General features: G+C 36.5%; 1 protein-coding gene across 1 annotated transcript in view; it reads right to left on the bottom strand.

Moving 5' to 3' along the window:
* The window catches only part of LOC132543058 (ras GTPase-activating-like protein IQGAP1), a 79,152-nt gene that overhangs the window by 23,663 nt on the left and 33,629 nt on the right, over nt 1–21,860 (bottom strand). Inside the window, exons 6-20 of the mRNA XM_060206512.1 lie at nt 15,793–15,860; nt 14,999–15,090; nt 14,050–14,071; nt 12,455–12,633; nt 8,067–8,157; nt 7,609–7,769; nt 7,027–7,120; nt 5,688–5,848; nt 5,211–5,250; nt 4,022–4,185; nt 3,638–3,676; nt 2,197–2,278; nt 1,798–1,961; nt 516–606; nt 41–208 (exon numbers count right to left, since the gene is read on the bottom strand). Of these exons, the coding sequence (XP_060062495.1) occupies nt 41–208; nt 516–606; nt 1,798–1,961; nt 2,197–2,278; nt 3,638–3,676; nt 4,022–4,185; nt 5,211–5,250; nt 5,688–5,848; nt 7,027–7,120; nt 7,609–7,769; nt 8,067–8,157; nt 12,455–12,633; nt 14,050–14,071; nt 14,999–15,090; nt 15,793–15,860 (1,616 nt within the window). The remainder of the gene's footprint in view (nt 1–40; nt 209–515; nt 607–1,797; nt 1,962–2,196; nt 2,279–3,637; nt 3,677–4,021; nt 4,186–5,210; nt 5,251–5,687; nt 5,849–7,026; nt 7,121–7,608; nt 7,770–8,066; nt 8,158–12,454; nt 12,634–14,049; nt 14,072–14,998; nt 15,091–15,792; nt 15,861–21,860) is intronic.

Raw genomic sequence — 21,860 nt, 5'->3', positions numbered from 1 at the left:
ATATCAAATATCCACTTTTCACTTGTTGGGAGTTTTTCACCTTTTTGGGCTTTGCTGTTTTTTGCCTCCACCAGTCTCTGAAGGTACATATCTTTGCACTCAGGAACAACACTGTGTAAGGCAAGGTCACTTGTGGTCAAGGCGTCCAAAAGTAGGTCACTATCGTTTTCACCAGTTACTTTGTTCACTTCTTCGACAGCCAAGGATGCTGCAAATATAAAGTATTTGGTAAAATGAAAAATTTTCAAATAATATTGCCACAGACAAGGAAAAAATAAGAAAGAAAAACTACGCCACAGAAGAAAAAAAAAAAAAAAAAGAAAAAGAAGAAAAAAAAAAAAAAAAAAAATCCTAGTTTACCAAGATGTCTTCCATTTTTTTTTCATTTTTTTTCTCTCCATTGTTCAAATTCTGTTTTATAAAAATTTATAATGACATTGTATTCAGCTTGACCTTGAAACCCTGAAAAAAGAACTCATCAAACGTATCATCACACATGACCATTAAATACCTACTTTTCAGTCCGACCTCAGCATCTCTATTAGCATTTCCGATGGCATTTTGTATTTCTTCTACCCATAATTCAGCATCCCCGTCACTGGATTCCTGAAACAACAAACCACATTGTTCATTGTCTTGACAGAATCATGTAGATGCATGGTTTACCTACTAATAAGCCTATGACTAGTAATAAGTAGAATTACCCACAATGCCATTTTTCTGTAATAAGCCCTCCCTTGACTTTGAGTTTTTATGATTGTCTCATTGGGTGTCCTGAGCCAAAATACAGCTCATATTTTAAGACACTGGCCATGTAACCTATTTATCATGCAAAATTGGTTGAAAATCAGACTAATGAAGCTTAAACAGTTTTGTTGTTCCATCTGTGTTTACCTGATATTGACGTTACACTGAATTTTGCCTGACAGACACTGAAATAACATTGCTCCGCACGATTTTACAAATTTTCATGAATTAACTTGTTCATTACAACATGTAGAATTGTCTATTTCAACAAATATTTATATTTCTAAACACAATATTTAGGTCATTTAAGAGGGTCAAATTACCACAGGTGCTTAAATACAGCGGTTTTCTGTCAGTGCGGAATACAGCAAAAATATATGTGGCTGGCGCATTCCGACAATGGCAGTGCCAGTAGCAGGATAAAGTATAGTAATTACATGGTTATATGTTTTTTGATAAAACAAAATTCTTAAGGTACAGAGTATTAAATAAATATTATCCTGAATCCTCTTTATAACACTTCATTACAAACCAATTTAACAATCCAACTTGTTTGTACTGTGATGATACACCCCTGAGGTCAATCTAAATGACCTTGGAGAAATCAGCACAACTTTGGAAAGGTTGGACATGAAAATAAATTATCAAAATTGATTTGGCCAAAAGGATTATAGTAAAATTGGGTTAATTCTATCAAACTCCAAAGCACTGCAAGTATTTTCCGTATAAATAAAATATTAACTTTTATTTTTTGAACAATTGTGAAAACAATTTATCAAATTATATCAATAATTTTTGTCGGCCTGGTGGAAGCGCGTGAGGGGTTTTACTGTTGGGGAAACTATGGTACCCAGGGAAAACCAAAATAGATGGGCAGGTGACGACGTATCTTTCCCTGTCCATTTGAGGAATCAAACATTAAGTCACAAAGGTGAGTTTGTTACCATTGTACCACACAACTACCCTTCCTTGTAAAACTTTGGCAAAAATTCAAAGTTAAGCAGATTTTATTATCATTTAGATGGTACGGGATGCAGATAATTTGTGTACCTGTTCTTTGGAGGCGACTTCTCGACACAATAACACCTGGTATCTGTATGCGTTGCCATCCTGTACATTGTCTAACTTGGCTGTGGGCTCCTTGAGGGCAGTCAATGTTACTTGTGGGTTGCCCTCTTTGATAGCACTGTTGATATCTCCAATGGCTAGAACTCCTATAAATCAAAAGAATTTATCGTGTATATCACTTGGATACTTTACAAACTTCAAATCATTTTGAAGGATAAATATTCAGAATTTTCAAGAATACACTAATTCCTTGCAATACCTGTTCTGAATTTTTTTTTTTTTTTTTTTGAAATTGCAGGAGAATTTTTTTCCAATGCAATTTGTTAATCGAAACTTCTCAAAGCCTACATGTTTCTTTATCAAATATCCATAGTAACATACGCTGATGTTCCTCGGAGACCTGTTGGTTGACTTGATCTACACAGGAACAAATTTCAAAGTGGGTCAGCAGTGTACACGGTACCTGGAAAATAAAAGTTGATCTATAAACAAAAGAAAAATATATCACATTTCCATCTCTGTGGAATACAAATAATCAACAGAGAATTTAATCGACTTCTTGGCAACAGTAATATGCTAATCTCATAACACTGTCAATCTGGTGATGGTATGTCAAGTTGCTTTATGTTGAACATGTCAATCTGACATTGGGCTGTCAAGTTGCTTTATGTTGAACATGTCAATCTGACATTGGGCTGTCAAGTTGCTTTATGTTGAACATGTCAATCTGACATTGGGCTGTCAAGTTGCTTTATGTTGAACATGTCAATCTGACATTGGGCTGTCAAGTTGCTTTATGTTGAACATGTCGATCTGACATTGGGCTGTCATGTTACTTTATGTTGAACATGTCAATCTGACATTGGGCTGTCAAGTTGCTTTATGTTGAACATGTCAATTTGATATTAGGCTGTCTAAATGCTTACAATGTTGATCTGATGACCGACCAGCAAATATTACAAAAGCTACATGCTTGTAAATATATATATATATGGTATATGACTATGGAAAAACTTCCTACTAGCTTGCAATAAAAATGTGTAGTTTACAGGCCTTAAACTCAGAAATGCAAGCTACAAGCAGCAACAGTGAATGATTATGTTAACCATACTGAAAACCTGTCAGACTGAAACAGACACAATGCTGGTGATTTGATCCGGACTAGTATCATCCTCCCGCGTCTGGTTGTCATTAGAAATCCATGCTTTTTAACTGACTACATATATTATATTCTTTTGTCTGATGTCTGTTTCTGGGCTTAACTAGTGAGTAATATGTACAGCTGCAGACTCTCCCCACCCCTACCCCCTCCCCACTCTATAAATCTCAATGATCGTATCTTGATAGAAAAAAGGATTCCTATAAACTTATTTTCATATACCTCAGTAAACTACAAATTTAATTGATCCTATCCAAATTGAACAGTGCATTAGTTGTAAGAGAACAATCATGCAGACATGCTGATTGAGCAGTGCAGAGTTATAGTGATAATCTGATAAGTGCAAGGTAATACTATCAAGTGATTTGTTGTTTAGCGTCAATTATATTGACATATTGAACATTTGACACTGCTGAAGAATTATTTAGTAAATCTGAAAGGATAAGTATGTCAAAATACCAAATAAAAGTCAAACAGTGTTTCATTTTTTTTTTTTTTTAAACTTCTCTTTCATTTGAAATCGTAACTACTTGATCTTTTCATGTGTCCACTATAAGCCTCAGGTATATACTAGTAGACGTTATAGAGAGAGGTAACTAGAGTTAGGCAGAATAATAAGTTGCATAACATGATAACAATTGAACAATTGAACTCTGAACTCACACTAACTTTCTCAGCTGATTCACCCGCTTCCTGAATACTCTGTGAGAAAAAACACAGTTCAGATTGTAGTGATCTCAACCTTTTCCTGTACTGGTAGCATGGTACGTATACCTAGTGACTGTATCATCTTGTAATTCATCATTTCAGTCACTGAACTTATTCAAAATATGAAGACATATATTCTCAAAGGAGATTTAATATTGGAAAATTGTCTTTTATTGTCTCAAAAAAAGAGAATTTGAAATTTTGTCCTTTTTTTTATTCTGCTTGGTTTCAAATCTATATGACAGCTAAGATTGTACAACAACAGTGAAGAAACAACAGCTTAAGTCACGAGACATGAAAATGGTGAACACCAATTCACTATATGGTATTTTTCTTTACCTCAGTTTTTGTTGCCCTTGCGTTCACCAATCCTTTCTGGTAACGATCAAGGTTCTGCTCCTCTAGGTTAGGGATACAAGCATCTTCATTTGCCAGAGTTTTATATGTAGCACCTTGGTCCCCTACTTCTACTGCTTCGTTGATAGCAGCCACGGCAGACAATACTGGAACATTGATTGTAAGGTATATATTACATGGCGTTTTAGAGCGGATTTTTCAGTTTGGAATGATAATTATTTGAGAAGACTTTTACATTTAACACAAACAGTCCTTGAAAACCATACTTATGAGTTTGCTTCCTTTTATTAAGAAAAAAAGTGCAGTGTTTGTTATAGTGTTATAGATAACAAGAGGCCCATGGGCCTTAATGGTCACGTGAGTTCTTCAGGTTTTTGGACTGTTTTAGAACCTGTCCTCAGCATTGTGGCAGACGGAACATAACTGATACATGCAAACTTAAAAAGTTTTTATTGTTTCTGAGTTCGAAGGCTAAATTCTCAATTAAACAAACTGATAATACTGTCTGTTGTTGTAGTTAAATATACTTGACTCCTGTGACCTTGAATGAAGATCAAGGTTATTCATTTCTACAAACATGATATCCCTTTAACCCAGCATGACACTGGACTATTTGGTTATTGGGAAGAAGTCATTCAAAGATTTCAACACATTTGACCCATGTGACCTAGAAAATAGGTCAAGGTCATCCACTTAAACAAACTTGGAAGTCATTCATCCAAGCATGCTACTGACTCAATACCATGACGCCTGATCTTGTGCTTATTGAGAAGAAGTTGAGAATGTAAATTGTTTACGACACACACGCATAATGCCAGACAAAAGTCGATCACAACTGGTCACTTGAGACTTTGTCTCAGGTGACCTAAAGATCTTCTCAAATTATACTAAGTGTTATGTCTGGAAAACCCCAGTCATACAGATCTGAGACAATGTAATTTATATTGGCAGCTAAGATAACTTAATTCATATAGAACTGGAAATTCATTATAATTAGTATTTGTAGTACTGGTATCTCTGTGTGTGCTAAACACTTTGAATTTATTTTCTTTATCATCACCTGGCCAGTTGTCTGATTGAGTGATCCACACCCACCCAACCCCCTCTCACTAATCACTTCCACTGAAATCCCTTCAAACCCTACTCCAAATAAAGAAGTTTTTGTTTTTACCTTTTACTGCAGCATATATTTCATCATAGTCCAGGTCATCCTTTTAAAATACAAAACATTTAACTTTGTCATCAATTCATCCAAATCTACATCTATCTTTCTATCGAAAATTCTTATTAACGGACAGTTACATATTACAGAACCAAAGGAAGGGCAAAAATTGTAAAACACACACAAGGGAGGAGTACCTTTCCATACAAATTCAGAGTAACATACAGTTGAGATTTTCATACAAATTCAGAATTAAATACAGCTGAGCAAAACATTAAACTGAACTGCATCATACTTCTAGGACTCCACAGTGATGCTCTAAGGGCCTAAATTTTGAAGTCATGGAGGCAACTGAGGAACATTAAAAGTACTTTAAAGAAATGTGAAAATCTAAATGGGAACCAATGACTAAATAACTATTGATAAATTTCACCTTTTTTTATGTTCATAATAAACAATCACTCATGTTAACATGTAAGCATGTACCTGTTTCTCCTGGCGCATGTTAAAGAACTCTTCGAGATAAAGGGCATCGCCATAGGGATTGACTGGCGGTAGTTTTGCCGCAGGGTTCTGAAGAGCCCTCATGAGCATGGCAGGGTCTCCATTAGTGATGGCTGCATTGATAGCAATCACAGACTGAGCTTCTGTTGAGGCAAAAAAAAAGTTATGCTTAAAGGTGGAGTCATTAATCACATGTTTACAATCATGTCATGTTTTTGTATCTGGTACTATATAAGGTTTGGTTTGCTTGATATTGGTAACATCATATCCACAGTTATGGATCAATTGTTGTGTGCTAGGTGAGGGCATGTATAGAGCACATGTGCTTATGTGAGGCTGTAATTTGTTTCTGTAAGCCTCTTTGTGATTTATACTGCTAAGGCCCTCTACAGGAAACCCCATCCAGTCACATTATACTGGCAACATGCAAGCCTGTTGTTACTCTACCATTATGTTGGGCAAAGAGTATTAAGTATATACACTGGCTGTGGAACAGAACCCAAAGCCTTCATCACAAAATTGAAGAAGTGTCAAGGGAGATATTAGGAAGAAGGAAGATTAGTTCCTTGTTAAGTTGTCTCTGATGATAAGACAATAGGGACAGCAGGTATTACTCTTTAGTCCTACGTGCAGTGCAGAAACTTGTGTTAAGTAATGTCATGACATGAAAGACGTTTGATAATCAAAATATTGATTTTCTCGTATAAAGAAAAAAGTGTTTGCAATTTTCTTCATTCTTGCTTTTCAAAGTTCCAATAAAATGAAGGAGAGTCTGGCATGGACACAATAAACACCTGTTCCAAGCCACCATGGATTTTGGAGAATACTACCCATCGAGGGAAGTTTTGGTCTATTTCAGGAAATGGACAGCCTTTTAATGTCAGAATATGTAAAATATGTGACATACATGAAGATTATATGAATGAAATATGACAATAAGGTTAAGGTTAAATTCGTATTTCTTTTTCATGATAGCAGAAATTGAATATATATTAAGTAAAATATACTTATTAGCCGTGTTTTGGGGGAAATTTTCCCTCTTTCGGATTTTTTTTTTTTTTTTTTTTAAATCTTTGCATTATATTTTCCTAATGGGTAATTTGTTTACATTCTGAGGGGGAAACATATCACTTGGGAATTACTACCCTTTTCTGGTCATGAAATGTGTGTAGATTAATCCCTAGACACACTGTCCAACCAAAATGCCACTAAGAAAGCAAAATTTCGTGTCAGCTACATGATATTTCATAAGAATTTGCAAAAATATCCTCTGGTACATTTTAATACTGGACACCAGTGTGTAGGGTGTTTGTACACTTACTTTGGTATTCTACATCAGCATCCAAGTTGGCTGCTGACACAGCTTGTTGGATTTCTTCCCTCTCCAGTATCACATCTTCTTCTCCATTGTTATTCTGGAGTAAACAGAAAAAAATTCCTGGACATACAACATGCTTTACATTTAAATACTGATACAACCATGCACTCCTACATAATCATCTCAGCCTACAATCAATTCAACTTATACTGATAACAAAGTATCCATCTTGCCTGTTTCTATGTAACTGCCTGAGGACTTTCATAAAGTATGAGACAGAAGTCATTTTTGCTTTCAAAAAATACATTTGTTTCTTTTTACGATTTTTTTTCTTTCTTTTTTTCTCTCTCATATTTTTTAACGTAAGCAAGAAAGGCTTATTTTGTATTACCCTTTTTTTGACTTGTTGGTAAATAGTAAATAAATATTTTAGATATACTTCCCACTGGCATGTTACGTTAATAGTCAGGATTACATATTACTTAAAACAAGCATATTAATTGAAAACTATTGAATGGGAGGATGTGTATTATGACACACATATTTTAATGAGCTAAATTTTAATGTTACAGCCCTAATATATACCTGTTTATTTTCATAAGACTCCTTGAGACGTTCCCTATAGTAAGGTATGTTGTCATCCTTGACGCCTTTCAGACCGAGGTACTGTGACTTTAGCGCCTGGAGTAACAGGGTGGGATCCATCTTCATCAGGGCATCATTTAAACGGTCTAAGGCATGTATTGCTGAAACAAGGGAGGCCACTCTAACATCACCAAATTTGATTTACTTGAAACCAAAATTACATTTTTATCAAATGACTGCATGAATAACAAAGTTTTCCTTTGCACAATTTAATTTCTCTAGCAGAGTTATTCGTCCCACAGATAATCACGTTTGACTATTGCTACACAACATCATTTGCCTTTCTCTACTGCAAACAAAAGTAACTACATTTCACGAGCCAGATGATAATGAACATGTGACCTTGTGTTATGATCAAATGACCTGTATATGATGTATTTGGATGAAGTATAACTTACTATTAACTTTATTGATGTTGCCTTGGATCTCTGCCTGCGTCAGCAGTTCATCGTAAACGTCATGTTCGTAGTTACCATCTGGGTCTAAACTCTATAAACACAAAAACATCCATTGAGAAGTTAATTCAAGTGACTAAAGCATTATTTCAAAGGCCAAATTTTTTTCTTTTGAAAATCCTTACACTGCTCAATACGTCTGACCTATTGCTATAGCTACATGACTTTCATAAACAAAATGGCAACCAACATGAAACTTTCTGTTGCCGATATAGGAGTTTTCAGAGTCCAAATCTCCAATAATTTAATCATTCGTGAATTCGAAACTATTTCTAGACCAATATTTGCAAAATTATGTATTTGCGAATATGTTGGCAGAGGTGATTTCGCCGGATAAAGAATTCGCGAAATCTAAGTGACTTACAGTAGTTGACAACAAAGTTTAGCTATCAAAATCGGTGTTTATTATCTGTGTTTTTCACTCCCAGCGATAAATTTTTCATGTTTCTGCTTCGATAGCATAAACCACCAAAGTTAATCAAATGTGAAACATTATAGTTTATCTTTGAAGTTGAGCACACTTTTAAGGGCAAACATGTTGATTTCTTTAGACAAAACTCAATAAAAATTTCCTCAGAAATATTTACCTCCTTTTGTACTGAAAATCCCATCTAAATGAATATAATGACCGCAGATGACTCTGCTATCATTTACAGACTTTCATCATTCCCTTTTAGGTCTAGGAATGACGATTTGATTCACAACAAAAATCTTTCACTCATTTGAAATTTTCATACATTTTTTCATCAGGAACCTCATCTGTATTTCACCTACACTACCAACATACCCATGCTCGGTAATAAGTCCATTTATACATATTCAGTAAAGTTACAAACCAATGCCTTATCTTTGTCTTGTAATACTGTACTTGACCTTATAAGTACACCTTCCCCCTATAAGAACACCTCACATTTTTTCAAGAAAAGAGGATGAGTGTACTAATTAAAACTTATAAAAAAGTTCCTTGTAAGACTGACCTGCCAATAATAGCTTCAGTCTTTTAATCAAAGACTGTTCAAAAGAGACGTAAAAAAAAAAAAAAAATTAAAAAAATGAAAGAAAAAAAGAAGGGCTGTTTTTTCTAAGCCACCGGTTACAGATAAGTGAATGATCTGTCAGTAATCAGCAGTAATAACTAGAGGTGTTACAATATTGACCCCACCCCCCACCCCATCCCCAAAATTTTATGCCAAGGAAATAATGAAAAATATTCAGTTACTTTTCTTTCACCCTAATTTTCACACGGAAGCTTTCCCCTGTTATTATGCACATTCCTTTTGTGATTTTATAAACAATGCATTTATTAGTTAGAATACAGTAAGTCTGTCCAATGACTAAATAATAACATCTAGAAGTGTCCCCCCATTATCCCTGAAGGAGGACACAAAACCGTCCAAACTGGTGAAATTCAAGACTTTAACCACCTATTTTATAGCAATTTCCTATATGAATACATGGTTAATGTAAAATGTAACCCCCCCCCCCCCCCCAATTAACAATGGGGAACACTGTGTCATGAAAAAGTTATAAACAATTATCAATGATGATTCAAGGTATCAAATAAATTTAACCAAAGTACATTGTAAAATGAAGCAGGAACAAAACTTGTTTGATAATTAGTAACATTTTGTGTCTCAAAGCACTCATAGCTGAAAGTGATGAATTGCCCTGAAACACTGATTTTACTATGTAGAGGTAAGAGAAAATGCCCTACAGCACTAGTAAACAGTAATTCCACAAGGAGCGTCTGCTGGCCTGTAACTCTTTGTCAAACAAGAATGCAAATTAACCCAATATTTCAGCTAAACAGAAGCCATTAACTAGGAAAACAGATCAAAGAATGCCCGTCTGCTCGTCTGAAGTCTCCTTTATCACAAACCAACCCCCTACAATCCATCACAATACTCTGCAACACAGTGATTTCTCAAGGGGCAAAATAACTTTATAGTTTTCAAATTTGTTTTTCTTCATATTTTTGAGATGTTTTGTTAACATAAAGAACTCCAAAACTCTCAACATCCCTGCATCAGTTGGAACTGAATAAAAATTGGACCAACAGCAAAGCTGATAAAAACAGTATTCCAATTTATCAGAAACTGGATTAAAAACTTAAAAGAATTGAAAAACTGCACAATGAAATATCATTGCTAGACAAACCTGTATTACCAATTATTTAAAAAAAAAAAAAAAAAAAAATCATTTTCTAAAATCTCTGAAGGATACTACATTTTGTTTGTCAATCATTGCCTGAAAAAAATCCCAGATGTCTTGAAGCAACACAAATGCCCCTGCCTGTAAACAAAGGAAAAGTTTCCAAATTGAAGTCTAGCCGGCAGAATCTATGATCAAGAAATAAAATTGTTCTTTCTGGAGATAATGTGTTTTTTAGAATCATATTGGAGTTAGACAAAGCTCTCCAATATTGTTTTTTCATTTCGTTGTTGTGGTTATTTACACGAAAACTTACACTTGAAAGCTTATTGACTATAATCAAACCTGAACATGACCCTACGTATTATTACTATAAACTAACTACCCAATCACAGTTCTATATCTGTTCATTTGGTGGAAGCAAAATCAATACAGAACAGCACCGAGGGTAACACTCTCTACCCTCAGCCATATCTGTCTGCTAATGTTACCGAGGGTAACACTCTCTACCCTCAGCCATATCTGTCTGCCAATGTTACCGAGGGTAACACTCTCTACCCTCAGCCATATCTGTCTGCCAATGTTACCGAGGGTAACACTCTCTACCCTCAGCCATATCTGTCTGCCAATGTTACCGAGGGTAACACTCTCTACCCTCAGCCATATCTGTCTGCCAATGTTACCGAGGGTAACACTCTCTACCCTCAGCCATATCTGTCTGCTAATGTTACCGAGGGTAACACTCTCTACCCTCAGCCATATCTGTCTGCCAATGTTACCGAGGGTAACACTCTCTACCCTCAGCCATATCTGTCTGCCAATGTTACCGAGGGTAACACTCTCTACCCTCAGCCATATCTGTCTGCCAATGTTACCCTCAGCCATATCTGGTAATGTTACACTCTCTACCCTCAGCCATATCTGTCTGCCAATGTTACCGAGGGTAACACTCTCTACCCTGAGCCATATCTGTCTGCCAATGTTACCGAGGGTAACACTCTCTACCCTCAGCCATATCTGTCTGCTAATGTTACCGAGGGTAACACTCTCTACCCTCAGCCATATCTGTCTGCTAATGTTACCGAGGGTAGCACTCTCTACCCTCAGCTGTCTGGTAATGTCAATGTGTAAAGCAGCAATGTCTACTGTCAACAACGTACATCTTTAAGTATATCATTAATCTGTACCATATAAGGAGATCACAATGACCCGAGATATGGGGTAAAGGTCAATTGATGAACAGAAACGAAGAGGAAGAGCACCAGCTGAGCAATCTTTATGACACCAACTTAATAGCTAATAAGGGGTGGATTGATAAGACAAACCATCCCTCAAACTGCTTGCAGTAAAATAGTGCTATTGGCATGAAAATGTATCTTGTATGTATTATTTGAACATGTGATGTGTATACATGCAAGTATTCTCTTGATGTACATCTGTGTGTGTGTGGTCATGTATACATGCATCCATGAACATGAAAATGTACGTTAGTGTGGAAGTGTGCTTCTCACATGTATATACTACTGCTATAGTATGTACCTGTCATTGTATTGAATAAAACATTGAATTGCAAAAAAAAAAAAAAAAAAAAAAAAAATTTATCAATAGTTCAACCACACTGTGCTTCTTTTTAGAAATATAAAGTAATTGTATTGTTATTAAAAAATAAAAATGTCTAATTTTGGATACTTTGTGAAATAATAGTGAAAACATCGCGAATGAAGTTGTTAGGTGGTATATACTGATTTGGGATGGGACGGACGGACATGGGCAACGCTATAATAAACTTATTGTGGATGCTTTTAAAATAGCGATTTAAAACATCGCTGCATTATTTATGCAGAAAATTGCCGCTAGAGGGCTCTAACTCTTTTCGATATTTCAGCCAATGAGAAGCCCAGGATCGGTAAATTTTGTCTGAAAGGCCGTCGCAATAGGCTGTCTTGAAAAGACAGCTGACTTGATACTTTGGTCCAAATGTCCATCAACGTTTGCACTTCATGCTTAACAAAGGAAACAATGTTTTCAAAGGTTTGAAAACCCAGTTTTCACATCTTTTTGAATTCAAAGATTATTATTCCCAAGCACATGGACCTACATTTTCTAAACTTCAATCCCTCTGAAGTAGTAGGTTTCTTGTCTAATCGGAGTTCCTGAATCAAACATGATATGATAGTTACCTTATTGTGTGCGATGTCTCTCTTGGTTTGTTTTGCACAGAAAAGTAATTCCTGGTAATCTTCTGATCCATCAGTCCTCAGGTTCACCAACATGGCTGACGGATTTTGAAGTGCTGCCATCGTCTCCTCCGAATTTTCATGATCAACAGCCTCATTGATGGCGATGATGGCAGCATGTACTGCCGAAGAAAAGTCCCATCAAACATACAATACACAGTGCTGACACTCAATATTCAGTTAAAATGCTCTCACCAGACATTATCTCTAAATAGGTTCTAAAGCAAAATAATTAATTTTAGCACGTTTTCAAATCTACACTGATTTCACGAGTTTTATTAATCAACAAGTTCATTTGTCTGCAAATAATTTAAGTGTTGATATTCCACTTAGATTTTGTGTTAACTTTTTTCCTTTTAAAATCAAGTGCTCACACATTAACATCTTTTAAAACAAACCATGAAATCTGAGCACTACAAAAATATGTGCCTATATTGTACATAAAGTTATCGAAATAAAATTCCTATTACATATACCATATTTTTTTGGTATAAGCTGCACCAGTATATAACCCGCGGGGCCAGTTTTCAGAGACTTTTTCGATTTGATCCACATATAAGCCGCACCCTTTCTTACAAAATGATAACTATTACGTTGACCAAAGTTCGTTGATATAACGGACAATGGAGGGCAAGTTATGGAGATCATCAGTGAAACATTTAATAAAGTTTGCAAATGAATTTTACACAGATAATTCCTTATTTTATAGATGTATTTAAAAAAAAAAACGTAAAATAGCAAATATCGAACTTGTTTGGCTTGGGTGCCTTCACAGATTGTCTACCCACAGATATAGGGCCTGTTGTTACATATGGTTTACAATATCTCAACCAGTGTCTGTACTGTTTGATATTAACAAAGGTCATTGCACGCTGACAAAATTCTTACAGTCCCATAAATCATTTCTTCTTGTAAGTTACATGAAGTCGTTCAAATTGTAAACAAGCATGGTGTCATGCTAAAATATAACCTATAACCCAGTGCCTATCAATCCCAGGATGCAACAGGCAATTGTAAACTTATACTAAGGTTTCAAAGTGACCTAGAATGTCCAGAAGATATCATTGTGATTCATATTAAAAGGTGTAATTAATTAAATCCATGAGAATGTTATTTTTATTTCAATGTTCAAATCCTCCTGTATACGATTGCAAATGACAGTTCTAGACGATCCATTTCAGTCATAAACACATGACAGGCAGGTACTCATACGCTTCCTTGGTTTTTTGCATCCTGCCAAGTTTTTTGTGGTCCACATGTAAGTCGCATCGGTATATAAGCCGCATGCCTGACTCTTGAGGTAAAAAGGTGCGGCTTATAATCCAGAAAATACGGAACTCCCTAATCCCTAATTAAACTAAACATTGATTTCTATAATGCTTTTCATGTTGATTGTACCCTATAAACATGAACCATCAGTGATACCACCACTAAAATTATAAAACAAGTTTGACGCGTCTAAACAAACACTTCTAAGTTGAAATATCCTACCATATATACAGTGTGGCCAAAAAATGTGCATAAGATCATATACTCACAGGCAGCGTCATCCACACTGAGCTGTAAACAAAATTAAGTCTCTTATTAGCTCATTATTTAACTTTACAAAACAGTCTTAAACCTTAAACTAAAATTTAAAATTTACAGACTAAAGTCTCAATTCAATCTCAAACCACATGCCACAACTATCATGTAATATTATTTGAAAATATTCTAAATAATCATAAAGTAATGGTGACCTTGAACTTTGAACCCTCAATACAAAGTCATCAAAGGTATTCTCACATCAGTAGACTGTTCGTAGCAACTTTTGTACAACTTGGATCAACATTCCAGAAGTCGTGGATGTATTGATATCAGACATTTTTACCAGTGACTTTCTCTAGAAAAAGGAGGATACTTTAAAACCACTTTCCTGATGTCCTTATTTGTGGATCAAAATAAACAAAAGATCTCCTCACATTGTTATCATCAAAATTCAAACTAGCACCACCCAAAAAAGTTATTTATAAAGACTTCGGGCAGTAATAAATTATACCCACAGAAACCCTCAAACCAAGTATCGGTACCTTAGAACATTTATACAGGAATTTTTAATGCCTCACAATACTTGTTCCAAAAACTAAATTTCTGTAAAAACCAATGCTGGTGCTACAACATAATCTCCCCTACTCTTTGAGAAGCGAGCTAAGAAACAAAATGAGCAGGGTCTTATATAGATAAAACCTTCATCTGAATCTTGTACACAAAGCTAATTATTTACAAAATGGTCAAGAGAAGAGTGATCTCTGACATTAAACCTTGACCAAAGACCACGAAAATCTATAGTAAGGTATAGTCCTTGGTATTATGATTCTCTGGTGTAAATATGAACCAAATCTGTCTGGGCGTTCATGAGATATCATGTACACAAAGTGATTAACTCCAGCCCCCCTTCCCCTCCCCAAACTTTATCTACATGTGGGGTATCTTTACATCATTAATTACCTCGTTAGCTAAAATTCCTCCTATTTTACTGAATGCTGGCATTTGGATTCCATACTTTTCCAATTCTAGTCTCATGGCACTGATTTCTTCCTCTGTACAATAAACACAACATTAGGGTGACAACATGTCATATGCTTTGATATAAAATCACTATAACGTAATCTTTTATTATGACAGTGCATACTTCAGAGCTTTTTACTGCCAGTAGTATGTTCATCAACATAATAGTAACCTTCAAAAGGGCAGTGAAAATTTTCGTTTGTAGCTTCCAAATTTCACAACAGTTTCCTGTTAGTATAACAGGTAAAAAAATTTGTTAACTATATCTGTCATTTGCTACACCAGTAACACTGTCAAGGACAGCTTTAAGTATATAGGGGAATAAAAATGTCAGGCAGGGGAAATTAATATAATGTGAAATGTCAAGGTCATTCTCAAGTCAGTCTATAAACAACCAGTTTTACACCTTAAAGTAGGATACAATTTACATGTAATTCAATTGGCAAGTTTTCTTGCTATTAACTTATAAATTAAATACACCTTTGTCTCACACATACCTTTTAACTGAATATTGTTATACAAATTAAATAGAAGATGGATTTTGTCGTACCCTTCTTTTGTCAATTGTATTTTGCCATGAATTTACCTGTAAAATAGACTATGTCATACAATTTACCTGTAAAATGTACTTTGCCAGTTTACCACCTAATCAAAGTATTTTGTAACACAACATACCTGTGAATTGTACTTTGCCAGTTTACCCCCTAATCAAAGTATTTTGTAACACAACATACCTGTGAATTGTACTTTGCCATACAAATCTTGAATCTGTGGAGCAATTCCAAGCTTGAAGCAATATAAACTGAAAACAGAAAACACCAAAATTGCAATAATAAACTGGCCAAAACCGGGAACCAAGGAGTCGTGGTAACCATGGAATCAACATTCCTGGAAAATCATGGAGTCACCATCCCTCAGTAACCATGGAATCACCATCCCTAGATAACCATGGAATCTTTATCACCCAGGAACCATGTAATTACCTTTCCTAGAAAATCATGGAGTCACCATCCCTCAGGAACCATGTAATCACCTTTCCTAGAAAATCATGGAGTCACCATCCCTCAGTAACCATGGAGTCACCATGACTCAGTAACCATGGAGTCACCATCCCTTAGTAACCATGGAGTCATTGTCTCCTTCATTATCCCAAGGTAACCATGGAATCAACCCTATGTACATCACGATCTCAAAGTTACCATGGAATCAACCCTATGCACTGCTTCACTACCTCAAGGTAGCCATGGAAACTATCCCATATACTGTCTCCTTCACTACCTCAAGGTAGTCATGGAAACTATCCCATATACTGTCTCCTTCACTACCTCAAGGTAGTCATGGAAACTATCCCATATACTGTCTCCTATTACCTCAAAGTACTGTAAATTTGAGTGTATAGTGTACACATTTTTAGACAAAAACTGTTGTGTGAAAAAGGGGGTGCGTACTATACACAGGTACATGCCATTCTAGGGGTTATTATTCTCGATTCTTGTCCACCATATTGGATTACCTCCCTTCACATTGTTATATTATATTTAGTTGTCGGTCATATATGATAGATAAAAACAACAAAGAATAAGATAAATTTCGAATGTTTTAATGCAATTATTTTTTGTATATAGAGAAAACAACTTACGACTGATAAATCCATAGAGCACTAAGTAGGAAGCAGTTCATAGCACTGAAGTTACTTTTCACTAAACACAGGCACGATCACTTTCATTACTATGTGCTATACAAACACAGTCACTGGAAACCCTTCAAATTCCTCCTCATCATTGTCACTGTTAAAGAACGCCGGATTGAAGTCTGCCTTGGTAGATTTTTCGTTGTCGTGGTCAAACAGGTCGCAATCATTCTCATTATTGTCCTCCATGTCAACATCAACGGCGGGTCCACTATCAGCCCATCCCATTAATGCTTTGAAGTCAGTGACCTTATGACCTCTCTGGATCTGCATGGCCTGCAACCGCAATTCTGTTGTACTGACAGCAATGTCAGCATCTCGGCAATTGCATACAAAGTTATACAGCTCTCTCTCCATCTCTTTCGGCGTTTCTGGTCAGGGGTTGGGACTTCAGGTGTTCTTTTTTCTTTCATTGTCTGAATGTTGCATTCTGGGATGTCAAAGTGGGTTGGCACAAAACCCAAGTCTTTCAGTGTAGTCAATGGTGTCCAGTTTCTCTTTGGTTGTAAATGATGTTCGCTGTTTCCCCATGTCGGATGTTGATGTAAGCAATCTATCATTAAGTACCTTCAGATACCATGGTGGGTACAGATACCATGGTGGGTACAGTACCATGGTGGGTACAGATACCATGGTGGGTATAGTGGTGGTTACAGATACCATGGTGGGTGCAGATACCATGGTGGGTATAGTGGTGGGTACAGATACCATGGTGGGTACAGATACCATGAAAGATCATACCAATACGGAACATATCACCTGCTTTTATGGGAATGAGGTAGGACTGAACATTTTCAGACTGTTAAAACAACATCATTTTCAGACCAATAGCACGTGTTCAGCCCAAGCCGAGTGTCATCAAACTCCTCATACTCAATGTTTTACCTGTTCATAAGCCTTAGTTATCCAATTAGTCTAGCCTTCCATGCTTGTTAAGTCAGGCACCTGCATGAATTTGTTTACATAAGATAATTAAATATGTTAGGGTCATGCTCATTGTGGTCCAAATTATCGATGGATCAAAACATCAAATGTAGCACCAAGGTAACCAGTAATCAATATATATATAATACATATACATACATATATGTATATGTACTTTTTTTTTCAATCTGACCCCAAAAACATACTTGCACACTATACCCTCAAATTTACGGTAACCATGGAATCGACCCCATGTACTTCACTACCTCAAGGTAACCATGGCACCTACCCTATATACTATTGTCTCTTTCAAAACTCCATGGTAACTATTGCATCTACCCTATATACTTCACTACCTCAAAGTAACCATGGATTCATTCCTATATACTATTGTCTCCTTCATTACCATAGAACCAATTGCATGTACTATTATTTCCTTTACAACCCCATGTAACCATGGACTCCACCCAATTGACCATTTCCTCATTCATTTCCCTAAGGTAACCATACCACTGGCCCCAGAACACCATTAGTTTCATTACCCTATGGTTACATAAACTATAATTTGACCCTAGGGTAATGCTCCCTCCTATCTCAGCCTTGAACGATCACCATATTCCATAGAGAGAGTAACGTACTGTCAGTAAGTTTACCCGTGCCAAACATCTTTATTGTAAAATCAATACCTTACTTTCTGATAAGACCGGTCTGGTTACTGTTGGTTACGTGATGTAGGAACAGCTAGAGAGAGTATGCTGGGTCATACTGGCATGTCTTCTTTCCAGTATGCCAGCTTTCCTAAACACTGCCAAATTTGCTTTGGTTGAAAACTTTTGCTTACAAGATGTATTTGGTATCGACCTTAAACACTGCAACTTTGGATAATATCAATCATGCTCACTGAATTGTCACTCTAGTGCTGATACAACTCTTAATATACCACTTCTAACTGTGTAGCCCCGACATTGGAAGTATCCCTCTACATCCATGTATGAAATATCAAACAATATTATCTCTTTATTGGTGGGATCCTTAAGTAAATATGTGGTTTGATATGTGTTTACATTGAATAAAAATTCCACACCGCGATCTACTCATTATTTTGAGAGGATACAACTTATATTTTTCAGCTCCCCTTCTGGTTTTAAGCATTTATTTCAACCAATTAGGATTTTCCCCAGTTGCCTCCACAGTTTCAACAATTTAAGCCCTAAACATCAGGATGAGAAAAACGGCTATATGATGTAGTTTTATTTGTTATTTGGCTCTACTGTATCAAACTCAAAATCTTATATAGAAAGAGGCTTTCTTATACCACATACAAAATACAAATTTGACTTACAGAAGCAATACCTATAATCACTCCAATGCACAATTAACAAGGAAAATGAGTTTCTTGCCCGAGATATCTATGACTAATGATGGGAAATTCGTTAAAATCCACAATCAAGTATCAGTTAAAATCACATAGGCTTTTCGTCATAGCTAATCAATTACATAATTGTCTGACTACTTAAATATCTATAGAAAGTGAACACATTTTCTGTCAAAGAATTTAAAAAAAAATTTTTTTTTTGGTATCTTTAACCTAAAATACCTCATTATCATAGAATTTGCACATGAATGAATGTTATTGGCAATTTCAGTATGCGAAATATTAATTCAATTTTTGCTAAAACACAAGAAAATACTAAAGTATTGATTATAGATTATGAACAATTACAATTGATCATTGTGACAAATGAGGCTGATTAGATAATTGACTACATTCAGTCATCATCCTATCCCTAGTTATAGTTTAGCATACAAACTGCTGGCAATTTTTTATCAAAAAAAAAAACAAAACAAAACAAAACAAAAAAAACCCAAAAAACAAAACAGTTTTACAATAACTAAAATACTTAGAACTGCAAAATATAAATTCAGTTTACAAAAATTATTTCAATACCATCACCTTGAAAATATCAATAAAAATTTTCAATAATTGCTAGAATACTTTGATCTAGAATACGTTGATCTTTCGAAGTTTTAATTTAATTGAAAAAACTGTTTAAGGTTTTCAACAATACAGAAATACTGGTTTTATTGATAATGAAATGACAACAAGCTTCAGTGCTGAAAATACCGCAAAGAAAGAAAACAAATCGACAGACTACATTCTGTAGATTTTCATGTGTGAAAACACAATTACCACAACAAGGGATATCTGATCTAGAATTCCACAACTAACTGTAACTCAATTACTTTTACACATAGATGCACTGACGCTAACCCATCAGACACGATGACCCGTCGACACTAATCTTCTGCTGCATCGTCGCATTTCTTAAGCTATTTTACAAATCTCTGTTCTATTATTGACTGTGCACTAAATCTATGTCTCCTTATTGGTGATAAATCATTGAACGATACATTCTAATTTATCTTTCCTTTTATTGGATTTTCATGATAGCAGGTTCACTGCCATGGAGAACGCCTTCCATAAAATTGGGAGCCTGACGTGAAAGGAGAAATGTATGACTGTTGTGGAGGGTGGAGGGAGAGAGGTATGACTAGTGTGGAGGGTGGAGGGAGAGAGGTATGACTAGTGTGGAGGGTGGAGGGAGAGAGGTATGACTGGTGTGGAGGGTGGAGGGAGAGAGGTATGATTAGTGTGGAGGGTGGAGGGAGAGAGGCATGACTGGTGTGGAGGGAGATAGAGGTATGATTGGTGTGGAGGGAGATATGTATGACTGGTGTGGAGGGAGATATGTATGACTGGTGTGGAGGGAGAGAGAGGTATTACAGGTGTGGAGGGAGATAGAGGTATGATTGGTGTGGAGGGAGATATGTATGACTGGTGTGGAGGGAGAGAGGTATGACTGGTGTGGAGGGAGAGAGGTATGACTGGTGTGGAGGGAGAGGTATGACTGGTGTGGGGAGAGAGAGGTATGACTGGTGTGGATAAAGAGAGGTATGACTGGTGTGGAGGAAGAGAGGCATGACTGGTGTGGGGAGAGAGAGGTATGACTGGTGTGGGGGGAGAGAGGTATGACTGGTATGGAAGAAGAGAGGTATGACTGGTGTGAAGGGAGAGAGGTATGACTGGTGTGGAGAGAGGTACTGGTGTGGAGGGAGAAAGGTATGACTGGTGTGGAGGGAGATAGGTATGACTGGTGTGGGGAGAGAGAGGTATGACTGGTGTGGGGGGAGAGAGGTATGACTGGTGTGGAAGAAGAGAGGTATGACTGGTGTGAAGGGAGAGAGGTATGACTGGTGTGGAGAGAGAGGTATGACTAGTGTGGAGGGAGAGAGGTATGACTAGTGTGGAGAGAGAGGTATGACTGGTGTGGAGGGAGAAAGGTATGACTGGTGTGGAGGGAGAGAGGTATGACTGGTGTGGGGAGAGAGGTACGACTGGTGTGGAGGGAGAGAGGTATGACTGGTGTGGAGGGAGAGAGGTATGACTGGTGTGGGGAGAGAGGTATGACTGGTGTGGAGGGAGAAAGGTATGACTGGTGTGGAGGGAGAGAGGTATGACTAGTGTGGAGGGAGAAAGATATAACTGGGTGGAGGGAGAGAGGTATGACTGGTGTGGAGGGAGAGTGGTATGACTGGTGTGGAGAGAGAGGTATGATTGGTGTGTGGAGAGAGGTATGACTTGTGTGGAGGGGGAATGATTAATAAGAAAAATGTTATTGGCCATTTTGGACATACTTGACCCCTTAAGGGGTTCCTGAAACAAACTCTGACATTTCAGCCTAGCAAATACAACAGAAAAAATATAGTGACTCCAGGCATATTCGTTATTATTTCATTAGAATAGTTGATGGCAGATGGGAAGACAGATGCAAAATGGATGTAAAACTGAACAAATGACCTTCAAGCAGGTAAGCTGAATCTTAAGTCAAGTTATTCTAAAAGTTCAGAAAAAAAGGACAAAAAAAACCCTGATCTTTTATCTCTGGTTATTAAAAGCTCTCTCCACAGCTAGGCTAGTAGCTTTACCAATAATTGATTTTTCAGTGACATTTTGGCCGTCTGCTATAATAACCAGAGGACACTACCACTGTCTGTGTTATGTTCTAGTTAATTCCCCACTGTCTACAAACATTTCTCTGTAGGCTAATTGTGCTCTGTTCTTCTGTCTTAAAGTGTTAATGTTGATCAGCTCCAATACCATTATCTATAATTGATTTTACATGAACT

This window comes from Ylistrum balloti, unplaced genomic scaffold (assembly GCF_031769215.1).
Source record: "Ylistrum balloti isolate Yb309-2 unplaced genomic scaffold, AGI_CSIRO_Ybal_v1 Utg369740, whole genome shotgun sequence".
Lineage (NCBI taxonomy): Eukaryota > Metazoa > Mollusca > Bivalvia > Pectinida > Pectinidae > Ylistrum > Ylistrum balloti.
Note: the sequence above shows the minus strand (reverse complement) of the source record. Positions and strands in the feature narration are given on the sequence as shown.